We start from the raw sequence: 16,800 nt of genomic DNA on the forward strand, positions 1-16,800 counted from the left end.
ATAGTATGATAGGTCATTACTAAGAGTAAAGCTTTTTTTTTCTTTTCGCCAGCATCTTTGTGTTTTGTTAGGCAAGAAGGAACAAAATTGGACCTGGGGAAGTGACTGGCTCTAGCCCCGCCCATATTTAAGCCCCACCCTCCATCTCTTGGCACACGCCCACACCGAGCCAACAAAACAAACTTTGATGCAAGCTTTGGTCTTTTATTAACGTTAGTGTTGGATTAAAACCTTTTTTCTTTAAGCTCTTAAACCCCACGGCACCAGGTGAAGCTGCCTTGTTCTTTGCAAAACCGCTCAGCTTCCAGGGAGCGCCCGTCTCCCCAGCCTCAGTTCGATACGAACATCCGGCCGAAATCACGACTTGTATTTCAAGCCGGGGATTCTGGACCTTTTCATGTTTGGCTGCCTGTGTTTCCTGCTTCCTGCCTTGACGCTGTAGGATTCTCCTTCGGTTCTTCTTTGTAACAACTGCCCAGATCTCTATATCTCCAAATCTCAATGGTGGATCTCCAGTTTTAGGGTTAGCCCCCCCCCCACTGCCTCATCCCCAACATCCTGTCAGATTTTAGCCTTTGGTTAGAAGAGGTGATGCTTCTGTAAATAGGTCCTTCTCCTAGTCAGGACGATGATCTGGTGCTTCGGCGTCCTCTCCAAAGCTTCTGTTGAGGCTTAAGGCCCTTAGGATGGTCCGATTCATCTCTCAAGATCCTCCTGCGTTCACACCAACTCGCTCTCCTCTGGAGGGTAGAGTTTCTCCCAGGCCACCAGGCGACACGCGCAGAAGAACCTCCAGAGGTTGAGGAGGACCCCCTGGTCAAAGGGATTCTCCACCTTGCAGTGTTTCAGGTAGGAGATGCGATGGCGGGAGATGAACTCCCAGGTGGTGGTGTTGCAGGAGATGAGGTAGAGATGGGAGCCCAGCAGCAGCGTCGCAACCACCGTGCAGACGAGGAGGAGCAGGAAGGAGAGGAGGAGGAGCAGGTGGCACTGAAACCAGACCCAGGAGAACGGCTGGAAATTCAGGCCGGACCTTTTGAAGTGGAGAGAGAGACTTGCTCTAACACAAAAGCTTCCTTTCTATCGTTGGACAGGAGCACCTGATTTGGATGAACAATGGCGGAGATGCCCTCCGTCCCCCTTCAGACTCAGCACAAGGGTCCCCAATCCCTGGGGCCATTCTGCCCATCCCTTACCAAGCCAACTGCAGAGCCCAGAGCAGGACGGCGAGCTGCACCCCCAAATAGAGTATGAAAAGTGGGTGATTCCTCTCCCCGATGCAGTTTTCAATCCAAGGACAGTGATGGTCGTAGCGACGGACGCACTGCTGGCAGGCCTGGCAGTGCTTGGCTCGCAAAGGTTGCTGCAAGACGGCAAAGCAGTGGGTCAGACTGGATAACCTTCAGGATCCCTTCAAACCCTGACTTTCTATGATTGCGTGCTGGCAAACTCCTATTCTTTTCCCCCTCCATAAATGCCTCAACATCAGAAACCTTGGGGAAACTTCTACCTACAAAGGAGAATATTGAAATGAAGTTTCAGAAGTTGTGGGTGCTCCATCACCAGAGGTTTTTAAGAAGAGACTGGGCAACCATTTGTCCAGAATGGCATAGAGTCTCCTGCTCAAGCAGGGTTGGACTAGAAGACCTCCACGGTCCCTTCCAGCCTCATGATTCTAGGATTCTATGGTCTCTCTCGGGCAATGTCACCTGGAAACCAAGCGTTACCTTCACCATGCAGTATCCACACCGCCTCAGACGGACGCTGTGATCCTGAGAGAATGTTTTGGCTTTCTCTTCTCCGGTCATTGAGTCCTATCAAAAACCACATCAAATAATCTTTAGCAAAAATTGCACAACCTCAGCACTTAACCTGTCCATTCCTAGATATCTTTTTTTTTTTTTTTTTGAAAACACATCTTTGTTTTTAACAGCCTCCAAAGTATTCCCAGTTTTTCCTCGACCCACCTTCTCGACCCACCTTCTCGTCCTCACTCTGCTCCACGTAGCCTGGGTTCATGAGCGACACAACAAAATACAGGACGACGGAACAGAGAACCAGCAAGGTGAACAAAAGAGGCTGAAGCAGTTCTCCCCGCTCAAGCTGCCTCCGGAGATCTGGAAGAGGAAGACAAATGGGAAATAATTATTCATAACCAAGTGGTGCCTTGGATGCATTCCTAAAACAACTGGAGCACCATTAGAATCCCATTGGCATCGACAAATTCACCAACGGTCAATTAGTGTGCGGACTCAGACGCGTTTTTTCAAGAGAAGGGAGAGAGCACCACGCAGGGACTTTTCACTATCACGCCGATCCTTGGAGGGAACGTCTCAAGGCTGAGCTCAGGGGCACTTAGGGTGGGAGCAGCAACCACGGTTACCTAGATCGCAGCTTACACTCAACAAGCCGCGATCGCTCCCCCGGGGCTTGGCTTGGCGGGTCACCCCCGCGATCTCCCGGGCGCTCGCTGGGGGCCCGAAGCAACTGGGGGGGGTCTCACCTGTGTTGTGCAGAAAGAGCCCCACGGTGACGCCCCAGCTGAGCCCGGTCTGCGCCGCCCGCACCGCCCACCCGCTGCCCGCGGGCGCCCCCGGCCGCATCCCGCCAGCTCAGCCGCGGCCCCGGAGCTGCTCCAAGCGGAAGCGCAGAAGCCCCGCCCCCGCCAGCGGGAGAGCGCGATTGGCGGGCCAGGAGAGGGGGGGAGGGCGTGTCCAGGGATGCCGCGCGCTGATTGGCTATGGCAGCTCGAAATGTTGAAAGTGGTACAAAAATAAACATAAATCCTTTTTTTCTCTTCCTCATTAAGGAAGTCCGAGCAGAAAAAGGAACCTCGTCTGGCTGGGGGGCTTTCAGGGGGTTCCCCCGCTCAGCCACGCCTGGGTTCGTCCATTGGGGGGGGGGAATCAAGAGCATCAAGGGCGGTTTTAGTTCGGGAGGCGTAGATGGAACCAAAAGTGCAAGGTAGGTGCACCTTTTGATCAAAAACAGGTCTCGCCTGGAGATGCCTTCCGGGCAAAGGTTCAGGGAGAGACCCTCTCTGGTCTGGAGATGCTTCAGCCAAGGGATAGGAGGGCCCCAAAGGATTATAAAATGGGCGGCTGTATAAAGATTTTAAATTAAGTAGGTAGACAGAAAAAAGAATGACAAAAGAAAAAGGGAAAGAAAGAAAGAAAGAAAGAAAGAAAGAAAGAAAGAAAGAAAGAAAGAAAGAAAGAAAAACGTCAATGGGAGAAGTTGGATTCATTTGTCATGTGATTGCCTTAACAACTGCAGTGATTTGCTGAACACCAGAGGCAAAAAAAAAATAGTCAAACTGGATCTGACTTAAAATAATAGTCCACCCCTAATGCAAATCCACAGAGTAGCAAGAGAATGAGCTCACTCTTTGCATAAAGCATGGTGATTTTTGCGCCTTCCCAGAAACGATGTGATACCTTTTTCCAAATGGTGTTTTGGAAATACACAGGAGATAATTTGCACTCCCATGCGTTATTCGGAAATCAAATAAAAACACGGCATGGCTTTCATTTCAAACATTTTCTGCTAAGCCCAATTCTCCTTACTTCAAGACAGAAACCCATGCCATTGATGCCTTCCAACTTGACATTTCTTAAAAAGCCCAAGAAATTTGATTTTCTATCGGGAAAATTTTTAAGTATTTTTAGAGCACCCCAAGGACTCTAAACGAACAAAACACCACATTTAGCAAAAAGGGAGAGCTTTCCACTTGATCTTCTCTCCTCCAGCCAACAAAATTCAGAGAGAAAAATCTCTAATTCCCTTATGCTCGGTAAAATTACAGTTTTATTTTAAAGGTAAAATGTATCAGTGAAAGACCAACCTTCCTTGCAGATCAATTCAAAAGACTGTATTATATATGAACCAACATATTCATGATAAACACAAGAAAAGTTGTTTTCTTTGTTTATTGATGACATGTAACAGCAGACAGAAGAATTCATAACTGTCCAGAATAAAAATCTTTGCGTCACAAATATAGGATCAAGAAGAGGCTCTTCAAATTGAGAGGATGGGAAAATTAGCTTGGTTAAATTTACACGGGATTTCCACATCCCTGTTACGGCATCAGCAGCAGAAAATGAAAATCTTCCAGTCTCTCTTAAGCAGTTCAAATCCTTGTCCATTCTTTCTTCTGAAAACAAGGAAATAAAGACCATCTCCTCCTGGAAGATTGAACAAATCCACACCTTAAGATGCATTTTTCCAGACAAAGGAAAATTCGGGATTTTTTTTCCCCTTCTCAAAATCAATCACCATCTGCCTTTCTTCTGGACTCGGAGGAAAATGTACAGATAATTCTTCTTTTTCTTCTGCCATCTTTTTAGGACCTCACAAAGCCAGATTTCCTTATTTATTTATTAAATTTGTCACCCATCTCACTGCAAGGCAGCTCTAGGCAACTTACATTAAACCAGGTTGGATCAACTGACACCAAACTCATGGAGTGTCTCTGAACCTTGGCCAACTGAAAGGGAGTGGACTTCAACTCCCAGAATTCTCAGCGATGGTTATGCTGATTGGAATTCTGGGAGTTGGCGTCCACATATCTGGAAAACTGCCAACCCTGGAGTAATGGTTCAAATTCAATCACATGTAGAAGACGCCGAACTATAAGGTCATCAGGAATCAATTCCTTCTGCCTTGAACTCACGAGAAAGTTCAACCATGAATCTTGCTCTAGAAAAGAGTATAACATCTATAGGTAGAGTCTATCTATACAGAAGGATAAATAGATAAATTGATAAATTTGGGGCACTCTTGCTGTAGATTAGGAGAACAGCATGAAAAAGAGAATTTTGGGGTGGATTTTCTGTGCCAGATGTTTTCTGGGCTCCAGATGTTGTGAGAAGACCTCTGTGGAAGGTGTTTTCAGTTGACTCCAGCCAAAGGAAGACTCAGTTACATCCGTTCAAAATGTCATAAACTACCTCAGGAATTTGCGAATTTCTTCCAATTCTGATCCCATGGCAGTTCCGGAGGAGATAGAAATGAAAAGCTGCATTTGCTAGAATTTCAGACACATGGAAGAGAACCCAAAGGAGGGGCTTTTTTTGAGACTTAAACTTTTTTTGAAATATAGATTTAAGCCTGCTTTTGCAATCAGTTAACCAAACCTTCCTTGGTTTGTCAACAATAAGGTCTAAAAGTGGCTCCATCCACCGAGGACTGATTTTGCCGTGCCGCACGCTCCCTGCTGAATTCAGGGAGGGAAGGAGAGTCTGAATTTGCAAATGTTGATCTAAATTTGCAAGTTCTTTGACCTGTATCCATTTTTTCTGACCCTGACACTCAAGCAGCTTCCAAAGAAACTTTAAGCTACGAGAGAGACTCTGCTTTTTCCTGGCTAGAGAGACCCGGGGTTTTGGGGTTTTTTTTTTACTCTGTCTCAGCAAAGCTTCCTGGTCATCCGAGTCTCCACCCCACAGGTTTTGCTTGTGTCATCCAAGTGGCGAGCAGCAGTCTCTGCCCTGTCTTCAGAGCACAACAACCAGTTAATTTCCACAGCTTACACTTTTCAGATCTCCACTCCTAACTTTAGGATTCTGCTAAAAAAAAAATCAGCTTTTTTCCGCTGCTTCTTAAAAGCCCCGAAGCGACCAACAGCACTGAAATCTCCTCCTCTATCTGAAGGAGTTGGGGAGGGGGGTAGATCAGCTTTGACCTACCTCAATATTAACCAGTCAGATTTCCTTGCTGCTTGCAAAGCTCAGTTGCAGGAAGGGGCAGATTTCAAAAGCTCAGGGACAAGCAAGGCCATCCGTCCCTCCTTAGTGTTCCAATCCGAGTGCTCCAAGGTACTTCAGATAGGTTGACAGCACCCATAATCCCCAGCCTCACAGTCCTTCCTGGTCTGGGGTTAGCAGCTTTGCCTAAACCTTTTATAGTCCTGCGGCGTTGCAAGAGGGAGAATGACCCTCATCCGAAGGGCTGTGCTGTGATTCGAAGGAGATCTTCGTGCTCTGTCGAAAAGCTCCAAAGATACACAACAGCGTGGATTTTTGTTTTATACAGTCATGACGCGCGCACACACACACACACAAAAAAACAAAAACACCAATCAGTACTTTTTAAACACACACACACACCCCGCTGTATCTCAAACTCCACCTTTCAAGGGAAGCAATTGTAGTGTGCAAAAAAATGGTCCCTCAAAGACAACTTGCTCAGGTGTGGTTTTTCTAACCTCCCCATTCCCCTCCTGCCCCCCCCCCCGTTTCCTGAGCCTCTCTCATCTTCCTAACACTGTCCAAGTATGCACACTTCCAACACACCCCAGCACGCACTAAGGGCTTCTTCCGACAGCTAAGCTGATGAGAGGAGACAGTCCAACCTATGTACAGGTGAATTTGAGAGGAGGCGGGCGCAGGTGGGCTGCACCTGGGATTCCACGCTCGGCTCTATCTGGAGGTGTCCATGTTCTCATCCGTAAAGTTATTGCAGTGTTCGATGACTTTCCTGGTAAGGAAGGAAGAGAGAGAGAGTTCCAGCTTCTTATTTTAGGACAGAGAGAGAAGATGGGGCAAAACTGCCGGAGGGTGGAAGGGTTTGGAAAAAAGAAAGGAGAAAGAGAAGGGAAAAGGAGGAGGAAGGAAAGGAGGTAGATAGGGAGGGGAGGGCAGCACCTGGAAAGGCGTCCTTCCCCAAGAGAGCTCACCTTCCCATCTCCTTGGTTTCTGGCTGTGCTGATGCCATCAAAATCATGTCCTGCAGGAGGAGAAGGCCCCCTTCTTTGATCAACAGGGGGCAGTATTTGTCCGCTGGAGATGTAGGCAGAAAGAGGAAGAGGTGAGGGGCTGGAGCTCAGTCTGAAACACTGGGTCTGTATCCCCCCCCCCCCTTTGGAAGATGCCCCTTCCCTCAGCCAGATCCCCTGTGGCATGCAAGGAGCAGGAGACCACCCTCTGGAGAGGCACCTCAGAGGCCCACAGGGGGCGCCGGTCCAATTTTACTGAAATGCTTGGCTGCTCTGGGTTTTGTGATTCTTTGGGGCAGGATGGAAAAACAGCTGAGAGGAGGACACTCACGGTAGACAGAGACCAGGTTGTAAAGGGCCCACGTCGCCCAGTGCTGGCTGACTGGGGAGATCCACTGAGGGATGAGTCTCAGGATTGGTTCAAAGGACCTGTTCGAATGGCCACAAAAACTAGATTAAGAACGAGGGAGGGAATGGAGGGAGGAACTAGCAATCTGCAGCTCCAGAAAAAACACTTCCCTTCTTCACCACTGCCCGATTCGGACACAATACTTATCCCATCCACCACAGTTTCTTTCTAAGATGTGGTGGAATGTGGTCTGGATTCCCAGAAGGGAATTCTAAGTCCTGCCTTAGGCATGAAAGGCAGCTGGCTGACTCTGGGCCAAGCCAAATCTGTTCCAAACCAGGCAGAGGCATCACGAAGCACCCAATAGAAAAGCTTGATCAGAGATACAGGTAAATCAAGGTTGTCCCTTTACGCAGCTGGCCTGCTCACCTGTAGTTAATGTTCCGCCTGGAATTGACATCCCAGCGTTGAATTGCCGCCCACATCCTGTCCACCACCTCGTCCCTGGTGGGCTCAGCGATCAGCCAGGCCTCTGGCCCATCAAACATAATGTGGGAAAGGACCCCGCAGGCGTTGTACGACACTTCGATCCCGTCCGCTTCACTATCTAATAAATTGCTGTCACAAAATGTCAGGATTTCAATCCCCAAACCCTGTAATGTTGGGACCCCTTAAAAACCACATTAAGAGGGATTTAAAATGCGTTTGGAAGTCTCATCTCAGGGTCTGGATGAGCGACTGGATGCTTTGACTTTGCCCCCCCCCTCCAAAGCCCACTTACAATTTGACTCATTTCAGCATTTCTGGCTACAAATTTGTTACCAAAGTGGCTGAGAGCAGCCCCCCAAAGAACCACCGCTGCCTTTTCACCCCAAGGCAATGCAACGGAGGCTTCACCTGAAGACGCTGATGAACTGGGACGTCATCAGCTGGGGACGGAGGGCTTGAACTTCGGCCACGTTGCCCAAGAGGCCCAGCATGTTGCGGTGCAGCTCCTGCTTGTTGGGAAACTCCTGAGGGAAAACAGCCAGCCTGTCACGACGGAATCTCAGCAGCCTGGATGGCCACAGAATTACAGGCAGGCAATATTCCTCAGCTTGTGAGCCACAATGCAGCCCAAACTTTTTGCTGCAGAGTGAGACATTTCTTAAGTGAATTTCGCTCCCTTTTACAACCTTTCTTGGCACAGTTGTTAAGTGAATCACACACACCCCGCTGTCATAAATATGAGTCAGTTGCCAAGAAATCACGTGAAACGAGGCCCACCTTCAGGCACTCCAGGAAGAGCTTCATGCCGCCGTAGTTGAGGAACATCTCGCAGTTGCTCGGCGTCTCGTCAGTGATGTTCCACAAAGCGCTCCAGGAGAACTCCATCACCTGGTCACACTGGCCGAGCCGAGGAAGAGAGAAAAACGACAACCGTTCACACCGTTGCCAGCAACAAAACAGAGGAGCAAGACAATCGGAGGGCTGTGGGAAGCATCCTTAACGAGCTGCACCAAGGTGCTAACACTTAGGGGAGGGAGGGGGATTCTGGGAGAAGCAGTGTGGCACAGTGGTTAAGGTCTTTGGACTCGGAGGAAGGGAGGCCAGGGTCCCATCCCGGACCTGTTTATTTTTCTTTTCTAAAATTGTCAGCCTGAGAATCTGAATCCGACACTTACTATTTTGTCCCCCAATTTCTTCTGAATCAGCCTCAGCATGGTCTGCCGGAAGAAAACAATGAAGAACTGAGTTACAGGCGAGGGGGCGAGTGGCAGAGGATGTCAATGGAGAATTTAGACTTAGCCGTGTGACGGTCTGGGAAGAGCTTTGGCTGCCACCTTTAATAACGTCAAAACAAAAGTGTTTTTTTTACAGCAGACAAAAATCAATCAAGCAACTCTTTAGATATTTTTTTTTCTTCCCAGTCTCTCTTTCTTTTCAAATCGGCAGCTATTTTTAAAGACCGGGGATGTGTGTAAAGAAAGAGTTCCTTTTTGTTTTATATAAAATATGTGGCCTCTCGGCAACTACCCTGCATTGACAGTTGTGTTATGCAAAGCAGTGAGCAATTTCTCCCCCCAACAGGAGCACAATTCTCGAGGGCTCAGCCACCTGACCCACCGTGACGAACCCCATCCGGCCGACGGCCTCCTTGTGGTCGTTGTCCACCTGGCAGACCAGGGCGTTGCAGAGGTGCACGGCGATGCGCTGGATGGACTCGTCCTGCCGCGTCGGGTTCAGGATGTTCAGCAGCAGCTCGTTGACCCGCCGGTACTGGAATTCCAGCTCTTCGGGGATACTAAAATTGCACAAGGTGAGGCAGCAGTTCCGTTGCACCTGTGGAGGAAGCGCCCGGATGAGCCAGCCAGCCAGGGAGACGGGCCGGGGCTGTGGGATGCTGCCGTCCTTCCAGTTCTCGACTTATAAGTTTAGTGAAGTTACAGCAGCACTTTAAAAAAGGTGACTTAGGATCATGTTTCAGACTTATGACTGGTCACGTGATCAAAATTCGGACACTTGGCAACCGGGAAGAGAGGCGGGGGTGAGGGGGGGGTCAGCACCCTCACCGTGACTTCCTGGTAGGACTCCATGCCGTTCAGCACCACCTGGACGACCTTCTGCCGTAGCCTGGTGCTCTGCTGGAGGCGGTACTCGGAGTTGGTGAGGTAGAAGAGAGCAGCGCTTCCCGTGACCTGGATGTTCTTGTCGTACTTGTGACATTTCAGGGCGGTGATGACCAGCTGCAGAAGCAGGAGAAGGAACAGGAGTTACATGCCTTCTGCCCACACAGTCTTCCACTTACGGCCAAAGTTACAAAAAGGCTTAACCAGCGTTGCAGCATTTTGCAGGCACGTGATCCAATTTTGTCGGCAAACGAACCGCACTGCAAAGGACAAGAAGCCTGGAAAGGCGGAGTGCCAGGGCGGTGCCACCTGGGCCTTGAGCTGAAGCCGAGCACCCCTCACCTTCAGGGCTCTCAAGAGCTGGGTGCAGCGCTCAATGCGGACAATGTCGAAGAGGATATTGAGGGCTCGCGATGTCATCTCCGGCCGGTGTTCGGTATACGCCTCGATGGCGTTCAGGACCTGCTCCTCGTTCTTCTCGCCCGTGACCTGAAGTTGCCAAGGGGGGGGAGGGGGTGGATCAGAGGCCAGGAAGCAGATAAGCTGAGAAAAGCATTCACTACACACACCTGGCTGGGTTCTGCTTTTACCTTGTAGGCTGGGATGTGCGTGACGTGGCAGAGAGAGACCTCAAACAGCCCCAAGAACTGCAGGGGTCTTCTCAGGCTCCGCAAAGGGGCGATGCTGCTTTTCGCCGGGTTGGTGCTGAAAGAAGAAGCAGGAGAAACGAACAGGTTGAGTCAGGAAAATAGAATCCTAGGTCTAGAGGGGGCCTTGGAGGGCTTCTAGTCCAGCCCCCTGCCAAGGCAAGAGATCCTGTACCGTTCTGGACAAATGGCTGTCCAGTCTCTTCTTGAAAACCTCCAGTGATGGAGCACCCACAACTTCTAGAGGCAAGCTATTCCACTGGTTAATTGTTCTCACTGTCAGGAAATTTCTCCTGAGTTCTGGGTTCGTTCTCTCTTTGACAAGCTTCCACTCAGGACTTCTTGTCCTTCCTCCTCCTCCTCCTCCTCCTCCTCCTTCCCCCTCCCTCCTCCTCTCCACACTGTTCCATTCTAGCACTGATGACATCACCTAGTTGTGCCATGAAATGCCTGCAAGAAAACCACCAAGCTCAGACAGCACCAAGGATCTCACAGTTCAGCCCTGGGCTACAAAGGTTCTCCTCCACTGATAGCTTCTCTCCTCACGGTCAGCCATGTCCAACACCCACCTGGGCTGATCTGTTTTCTCATCCGAGCAGGCGATGGTGCAGTTGTCCAGCATGGTGTGACCCGAGATATCCAGAGAAGTCAGGTTGCTCAGATTCTCCACAAAGAGGTTCAGGACTTTGCGGGTCAGCTTGAACTTGTAATAACTGGACAGGCAGTCTCGGGAGATGTCTAAATGTCTGAAGGCAAACGGGAGATGGAGATTCTCAGCTCTTGGGGGTCTCAAAGGTGTTTTTCCAAAAAGAAAACAATTGGACTTTCTCGTTTTCCCTTGAACACATTTCTCCTTCTCACCCAGAAGCTTCTTCATAATTGAAGAACTGAAGAACTTCTGAAGAAGTGAAGAAACGAAGCTTCTGAAGAACTGAAGAAGCTGCTTGTTTGAGAAGCGAAATGTCTTCAAGGAAAAACAAAGGAATTCCAACTATCTTTTGAAAAAGCCCTTTTGGAAGGAGTCGTGTTTTCCAATTTAGGTGTTTATTAAATGGCGCAAGCTTTCGCGTATCTTTTCTGGCCCACAAAGCTTAATAGTTACGTACTAAACTCTGTCTGATTTTGGGTTATTGTAGACCAACGAGGAAGAATGCAAAGTCATAAAATTTGCATGTGAGCCATAAAGTTATTTTTTACTGGAAATTCTTATCTAAAGATCTTGTTTCATTTTGTGGCGCTTATCAGTTCCTGGTTTATTCAAGTTTTATTTTTCACTGTCTCCTTCTTCTTGCTCTTTCTCTCCTCCCCTACCTCAAGAACTTTTCATGGAAAAGCAGCGACGTCTTTCCAAAAGACTCACCTGAGCTTCCGCAGCTGGGCTATCACCTGAATGTGCTCCTCGGAGAGATCCATGTTGTACAGCACTAAGGAGGCGAGGCTGTCCTTCCACTGGGTCAGGAAGTGGATGTCGTTCAGCTGGATCCCGGAGAGATCCAGGGCGGTGAGGGAGGCCAGCGGCCGCAGGAGGCTTTCCACGTTGATCCCTTCAATCATCCGGCCCAGGTTGAGGAAACGCAGCCGCTGGAAGCCTTCAAAAGTGAAGTCCTTCACCAAGACCTGCCGGGTGGGGTTGAAGTCATCCTCGCAGCCGCCTGGGTTCTCCTCTTCGTAGAAAAAGTTGGTGCAGCCAAAGAGGCTGAGCGAGACCAGGGTGGGGCTGAAGCTGCCCAGCGTCTGCAGGCTCTTAGCCGTCAGCTTCTCACAGTTGGTCAAGAACAGCTCCACGAGGTCCTGCAAGTCAAGCAGGGGAGGGAGGGCTGTAAATGGAACGTGCGGAGGACCTTGGGGGATGAAGGGAAGAACTGCTGCCTTACCTAGGCTCAAGCCAAGCCTTAAGCAGGTGTCAAGTCCCAGTCTAGGGTTTGAAAGAAGCATGCCTAGAGAATCTAGATCCATGCCCACCAACTCTGGCAGGGCAAGCCACTTGTATATAAACAGAGAGCAAACCCTAGTCTCTTCTAGCATGGATGAAGTTCCCTAGTTGGGTTATGAAACGTCTGCAAGAAAACCATGAAGCTCAGGGAGCACCAAGGACCCCTCAGGCCTCCTTTTCCTCTCCCCTTCCCCTCTGGCACCGATGATGTTCCCTACTTTGATAATGAACCATCGTCAAGAAAACCAGCAAGCTCAGAGAGCACCAAGGACCCCACAAATACAATCTTCAGGTTCCCTCCTGGTTTCTAATCACTGGAAGCCAATGTTCTCAATTTGGGCATGCTTGGCAACCAGAAGGGGTGCCAACAGACTCCTGATGTGACCTGCAGATTCACAAAAAAGTGCGGGCCCTTACTTGCTTCCGAATGGCTTCCAGGTCTTGATCCTGGACAATGTCCTCTCGCAAGTGGATGCGGGCGAGCCGAGTGCTCCGAGGATCCGAAAAGAGACTAAAAAAGTTTTCATTGTGTTCAAACAAGGTGTCTGCGTTCACGAGGTCCACGTAGCTAGGAAAGAAAGAAACAGGCGTCAAGGCGGCGATGTGGGGTTATTTGCAATCCGAGTCCAACGGAAGCAGTTGGTGCAACCTAGAGAGAGAGAGATAAATATTTGTAACTTACTCATTGACCAGCCTGTCGCAGATCTCACTCGGAAGGAAGATGTCTGTGTGGAGGCGGAAAGTCTCGTTGTCCAACAGGTAGCATAGAGTCCCTTCAAGGTTGTGAAGACAATAATCTATGCACAAAGTCATCAGTGACTCTGGGCTGTCAGAAGCCATCTTGGGGCCGTGGAGGATGGGAAAAGGGGAAGGGAAAACGTGAGATCAACTTAGTGATTCCTCTTCTGGGGTCTTCCTGGAATGTCCGCCCAAAGAGATTTCTGAGTGGACTTTGAAGTGCGTTTCCAGGCAGCTACAGCAAAAGCAAAAAGAGAATAAATCAGCTCTTTTAAAATACAGGCAGTCCTCGACTTCCAACAGTTCATTTGGTGACTGAGGTAGCACCAAAAAAAGGGACTTAGGACCATTTTTCACACCTATGACCATCGCAGCATCCCCATCTGAGAAACATCCCACACATGATTACAACCACATGGCACAAACCAACTCAAGCTCTCCAAAACAGCTTAAGTAAACCAAAAGACCCAACAGCCCCAAAATGAAAAAAAAAAGGTCTCATTTACAACATACAATATAAGGACTGTAACAGCCAGTATGTAGGGCAGGCAGGCAGAAGGCTAGCAGATCACATCCATAAACACCAACTAGCAGTCATAAGAAATTATGCAAATTCCTTAATTTCACAACACATGGACTCAACCACAGTTTGATAACAGAAATTGCGAGCATTCTAGACCAAGCTGAATCCAAAAATTCTAGAGATTTCCTGGAAGACTGGCATTCAGAGAAATCATCTATCAAGAGGCACATAGAGATAAACCACATTTACACACCATTCAAAAGAGGCAATCGAGAAGCTAAGGAAACAAAAAGAGCAGAATTTATGCTCTCCAGCAAACAACAGCCAGATAAGCAGAGGTTAACACCAGACAAACAATCAAGCAGAAAACCTTAATCAGGGAAAATATCAAGGAGAAAACCACAGCCCTACCAACGCTAGCAGGCCAAGGTATTGCATATAAGCAGGGAGCCAAAACCACACTGAGCAGCACTGATGTTACCTAGGATAAAAAAAACAGGCCAACATCACAAGAGAATAACAAGGCAAGTTGTGCCAAATATAAACTCCAACATCTCAAAAGAGGATTTTGTGGATGATGCCCAACTAGGAAAAATATGAAATGCACAGAGGAATTCAACTTCTCCATCTAACCCAGTTTTCTTCTAACTTGGCAACAGAATAACAGACTTGGAAGGGACCTTGGAGGTCTTCTAGTCCAACCCCCTGCTCAGACAGGAAACCCTCTACTATTTCAGACAAATGGCTGTCCAGACTCTTCTTAAAAACCTTCAGCGATGGAGCATCCACAACTTCTGTTACTTGTTCTAACTGTCAGGAAATTTCTCCTTTAGGGAGAGGCTGGGAAGGCCAACACCCAGGATTTCCCATCCAGTTGAAAAACGCTGATCCAACTCATCTCACTGGGTTACTTTGCTTTGCAAGGCCCCCTTTGTTTTTATAAACATAGAAAGGTGTGTTTTTTAAACGTTGTTTTCCTCCTTGATGATCTGATCTCCCTTTTAAAAGACCTGCTCTTCAAGATTACTGCCATGGTCTCGGTTGGTTAAGATTCTGGAGAGGCAAAGCCACCTAAAGATCTTTAAAAGGGGTGGATCAGATTCAAGATCGACTGTCACTATTAAAAGATCTCACCAGATGATCCCAAAGGTGCTCCTTTTTTGTCTTTTTCCAAAAGGCAACTGGACTGAAAAGAAAATCCAGTTGCCTTTTGAAGGGGGAAACGCGTCTTTTCTGCACCTTTGGGGCAAGCATGAGAATCTCCCTGGAGATCCCACCAGATCCCTTCCAGCCCTGCCAGGAAGAGAGATCGGACCTGCTTCTCCTTCGGGCTCAGCCAAGCCGGGTAGCAGCAGGAGCCAGACTACAACTCCCATCCTCCTCCACAGAGCCAAGGAGACTTTCCACTCCTCCCGTGATCCCGGGGGCGCCAGGCTGGGGAAGCCGGGGGGGCAGCACGCGCAGGGAGGGGGGCGAGGAGGAGGAGGGGCGGGGACGGGCTTCTATCCCCTCCGGCGCCTGTCAAGGGGGAGCCCGGGGGCGCCTGGCGCTGCGGCGACGCCTCTGCCCCCCCCAACCGGCAGCGTCCTCCCCACTCACCGGACTCCCCGCCTGGCTGGGGGGGAAGGGGGGAACAAAGCTCCCCCTCGCAGCTGGTTCCGGTTCCGGCGCGGAGAGAGCGCAGTCCCCACCGGGGTCCGATCTCCCCGTTCTTTTCGCTGGCGCTCGCATTGGCAGCGGCCGCCGCTGTCAACAAATCCTCACGTCACTTCCGGCGGCCGTGCCTTCTACCGGCCTCGGGGGTGCAGCGAGAAACGCTTTCCTCCCCCTCCCCCCGGAAACAGAGGCGGGCGGCGGGGAGTTCCGCCGCGCTTCCTCGCCAAGCAGCCCACCTCGCTTCCTTGTGAGTTGGGGAGTGTGGCTGATGGGGGTTGTAGTACAACCCCTCCAGTTGCCATGGAAGGAGCTCAGGTGCTGTTGAGAGAAAAGTACCACAGGGAAGGAAGGCAGTCCCAGGACTGTGGTAGGGGCTTCTTAAGGGGAGGGGGGGTTTCTCAGAAGCCTTTCGGGCTTTGAAGGACAGCCCCAGCAGTTTAGGGCGGGGGGTGAGCAGAAACGACCGTCTACCTTAGACGGCTGCATTTTGCACCAATGGCCACGTCTGAGCAGCCTTCAAGGGAAGCCCTGCCTAAAGTGCCTTGCAGTAGTCCAGATAACTTCTGTTTGATCCTGTTTGACGAGAGTTTCTTCAAGCGTTTCCTCCTTCAAATGCTAGAAGGGTGTATTTTGGGCAGCAAAACCGTCCTAGAGGCAGGCAGACAGAATGGATAGATAGAAGACATGGATAGAACAGATGGATGGATAGATAGCTGCCTATACAGAAGACATGGACGAGAGAGAGAGAGAGAGAGAGAAACACACACAGACAGAGAGAGCGCAATCTCTTACACGCATCTACATATATACAAGATGTACACACCCAAACATGTATATATTTAGCCATCTGATATTTTATTCATTTATCAAATTTTTACACTATCTCACCTAAGTGACTTTGGGAGTGTTTAAAAACCATAGTTAAAACCATAGTTAAAAACACTATACTAATCTAGATTTTTGTTTTGGTTATTTTTGCTCTCCTGGATTTTGCATTGCATTTGTTAATGCTGTAAATGTCTTAGCCAATGACAATATTTTGCATATTTGCCTCTGGGGCATTTAATGAATAATGTACAGTATAGTGTTACATTATTCTAACAATGGAATGATCAGCATTAGTAGGCTTTACCTATATTCCTAGATAGCGTACAAAAAACAATGAAAACAGAGCCTGCAGCCATATTAATTATTTATGGTTAATATTATGCATATGAAGTATAATGTATAATTAATATATAAATTGTTATGTATCTTATACAATATGTAAATTGGAAATTGCTTTCCTTGTTGCTCAAAGAAGATGCTAGATCAAAGATCACGGGGATCAGGGAGGATGCTCATTCCCTCTTAACAGTGACCCCCAAATATAGTTCTTCATCATGGGTGTCTAGACTCCTTATCCCATTAGTCCCACCCAAAACAAAATGCCTCTTTTTGTTTCATTATTAGCCCTTATTCCTCTTCCAATAAAAGCTTGTAATATTTTAGGAGGATTCACTAGAAAAGAGACGAGGCTGGCTGTGGAGCATAAGCAATGGAATCCAGCCCCCCCTCCCAAGCTACTAGGAACTTTGCTGGCTGTGGAGCATGGGCCTGGAGCCCTGGCTACCAAGTAAAAAAGACT

The 16,800-nt window shown here is 48.8% G+C and overlaps 2 protein-coding genes across 3 annotated transcripts; both read right to left on the minus strand.

Annotated features, from left to right (window-relative positions):
- Positions 1–188: 188 nt before the first annotated feature.
- On the minus strand, positions 189–2,673 carry ZDHHC12 (zinc finger DHHC-type palmitoyltransferase 12). The gene is made up of 5 exons (XM_039345068.1): positions 2,504–2,673; positions 1,981–2,117; positions 1,728–1,814; positions 1,197–1,363; positions 189–1,033 (listed from the first exon to the last, which is right to left on the minus strand). Exons 1-5 carry the CDS (start codon positions 2,601–2,603, stop codon positions 721–723), a joined length of 804 nt encoding a protein of 267 aa, XP_039201002.1. The 5' UTR covers positions 2,604–2,673; the 3' UTR covers positions 189–720.
- A 1,237-nt stretch (positions 2,674–3,910) lies between these two features.
- Positions 3,911–15,302, minus strand: ZER1 (zyg-11 related cell cycle regulator). 2 transcript variants are annotated; one of them, XM_039345067.1, is made up of 17 exons: positions 15,117–15,302; positions 13,929–13,998; positions 12,939–13,229; positions 12,674–12,824; positions 11,684–12,114; positions 10,893–11,069; positions 10,267–10,381; positions 10,019–10,165; positions 9,620–9,793; positions 9,174–9,389; positions 8,732–8,773; positions 8,334–8,453; positions 7,965–8,080; positions 7,497–7,685; positions 7,050–7,147; positions 6,680–6,782; positions 3,911–6,480 (listed from the first exon to the last, which is right to left on the minus strand). In XM_039345067.1, exons 3-17 carry the CDS (start codon positions 13,094–13,096, stop codon positions 6,423–6,425), a joined length of 2,295 nt encoding a protein of 764 aa, XP_039201001.1. In that variant the 5' UTR covers positions 13,097–13,229; positions 13,929–13,998; positions 15,117–15,302; the 3' UTR covers positions 3,911–6,422. The 2 variants fall into 2 exon arrangements, with proteins under 2 accessions (XP_039201001.1, XP_039201000.1); XM_039345066.1 differs by lacking the exon at positions 13,929–13,998.
- Between the last annotated feature and the right edge of the window lie 1,498 nt (positions 15,303–16,800).

The sequence above is a fragment of the Crotalus tigris genome, unplaced genomic scaffold (assembly GCF_016545835.1).
Source record: "Crotalus tigris isolate CLP2741 ecotype Arizona unplaced genomic scaffold, ASM1654583v1 scf7180000017940.1788314, whole genome shotgun sequence".
In the NCBI taxonomy this organism is placed as follows: Eukaryota; Metazoa; Chordata; class Lepidosauria; order Squamata; family Viperidae; genus Crotalus; species Crotalus tigris.

What these genes read in the sequence shown, in the direction of transcription:
- ZDHHC12 (XM_039345068.1), bottom strand. Translation starts at nt 2,603, where the DNA reads ATGCGGCCGGGGGCGCCCGCGGGCAGCGGGTGGGCGGTGCGGGCGGCG. An exon ending in AGCAGAGTGAGGACGAGAAG is followed by an intron (nt 1,815 to 1,980) that starts GTGGGTCGAGAA and finishes GGTTTTTGATAG; the next exon opens with GACTCAATGACCGGAGAAGA. An exon ending in GTGGATACTGCATGGTGAAG is followed by an intron (nt 1,364 to 1,727) that starts GTAACGCTTGGT and finishes GCCGTCTTGCAG; the next exon opens with CAACCTTTGCGAGCCAAGCA.
- ZER1 (XM_039345066.1), bottom strand. Translation starts at nt 13,096, where the DNA reads ATGGCTTCTGACAGCCCAGAGTCACTGATGACTTTGTGCATAGATTAT. An exon ending in TGCGACAGGCTGGTCAATGA is followed by an intron (nt 12,825 to 12,938) that starts GTAAGTTACAAA and finishes TTTCTTTCCTAG; the next exon opens with CTACGTGGACCTCGTGAACG. An exon ending in TCTTCCTGGAGTGCCTGAAG is followed by an intron (nt 8,081 to 8,333) that starts GTGGGCCTCGTT and finishes GTTTTCCCTCAG; the next exon opens with GAGTTTCCCAACAAGCAGGA.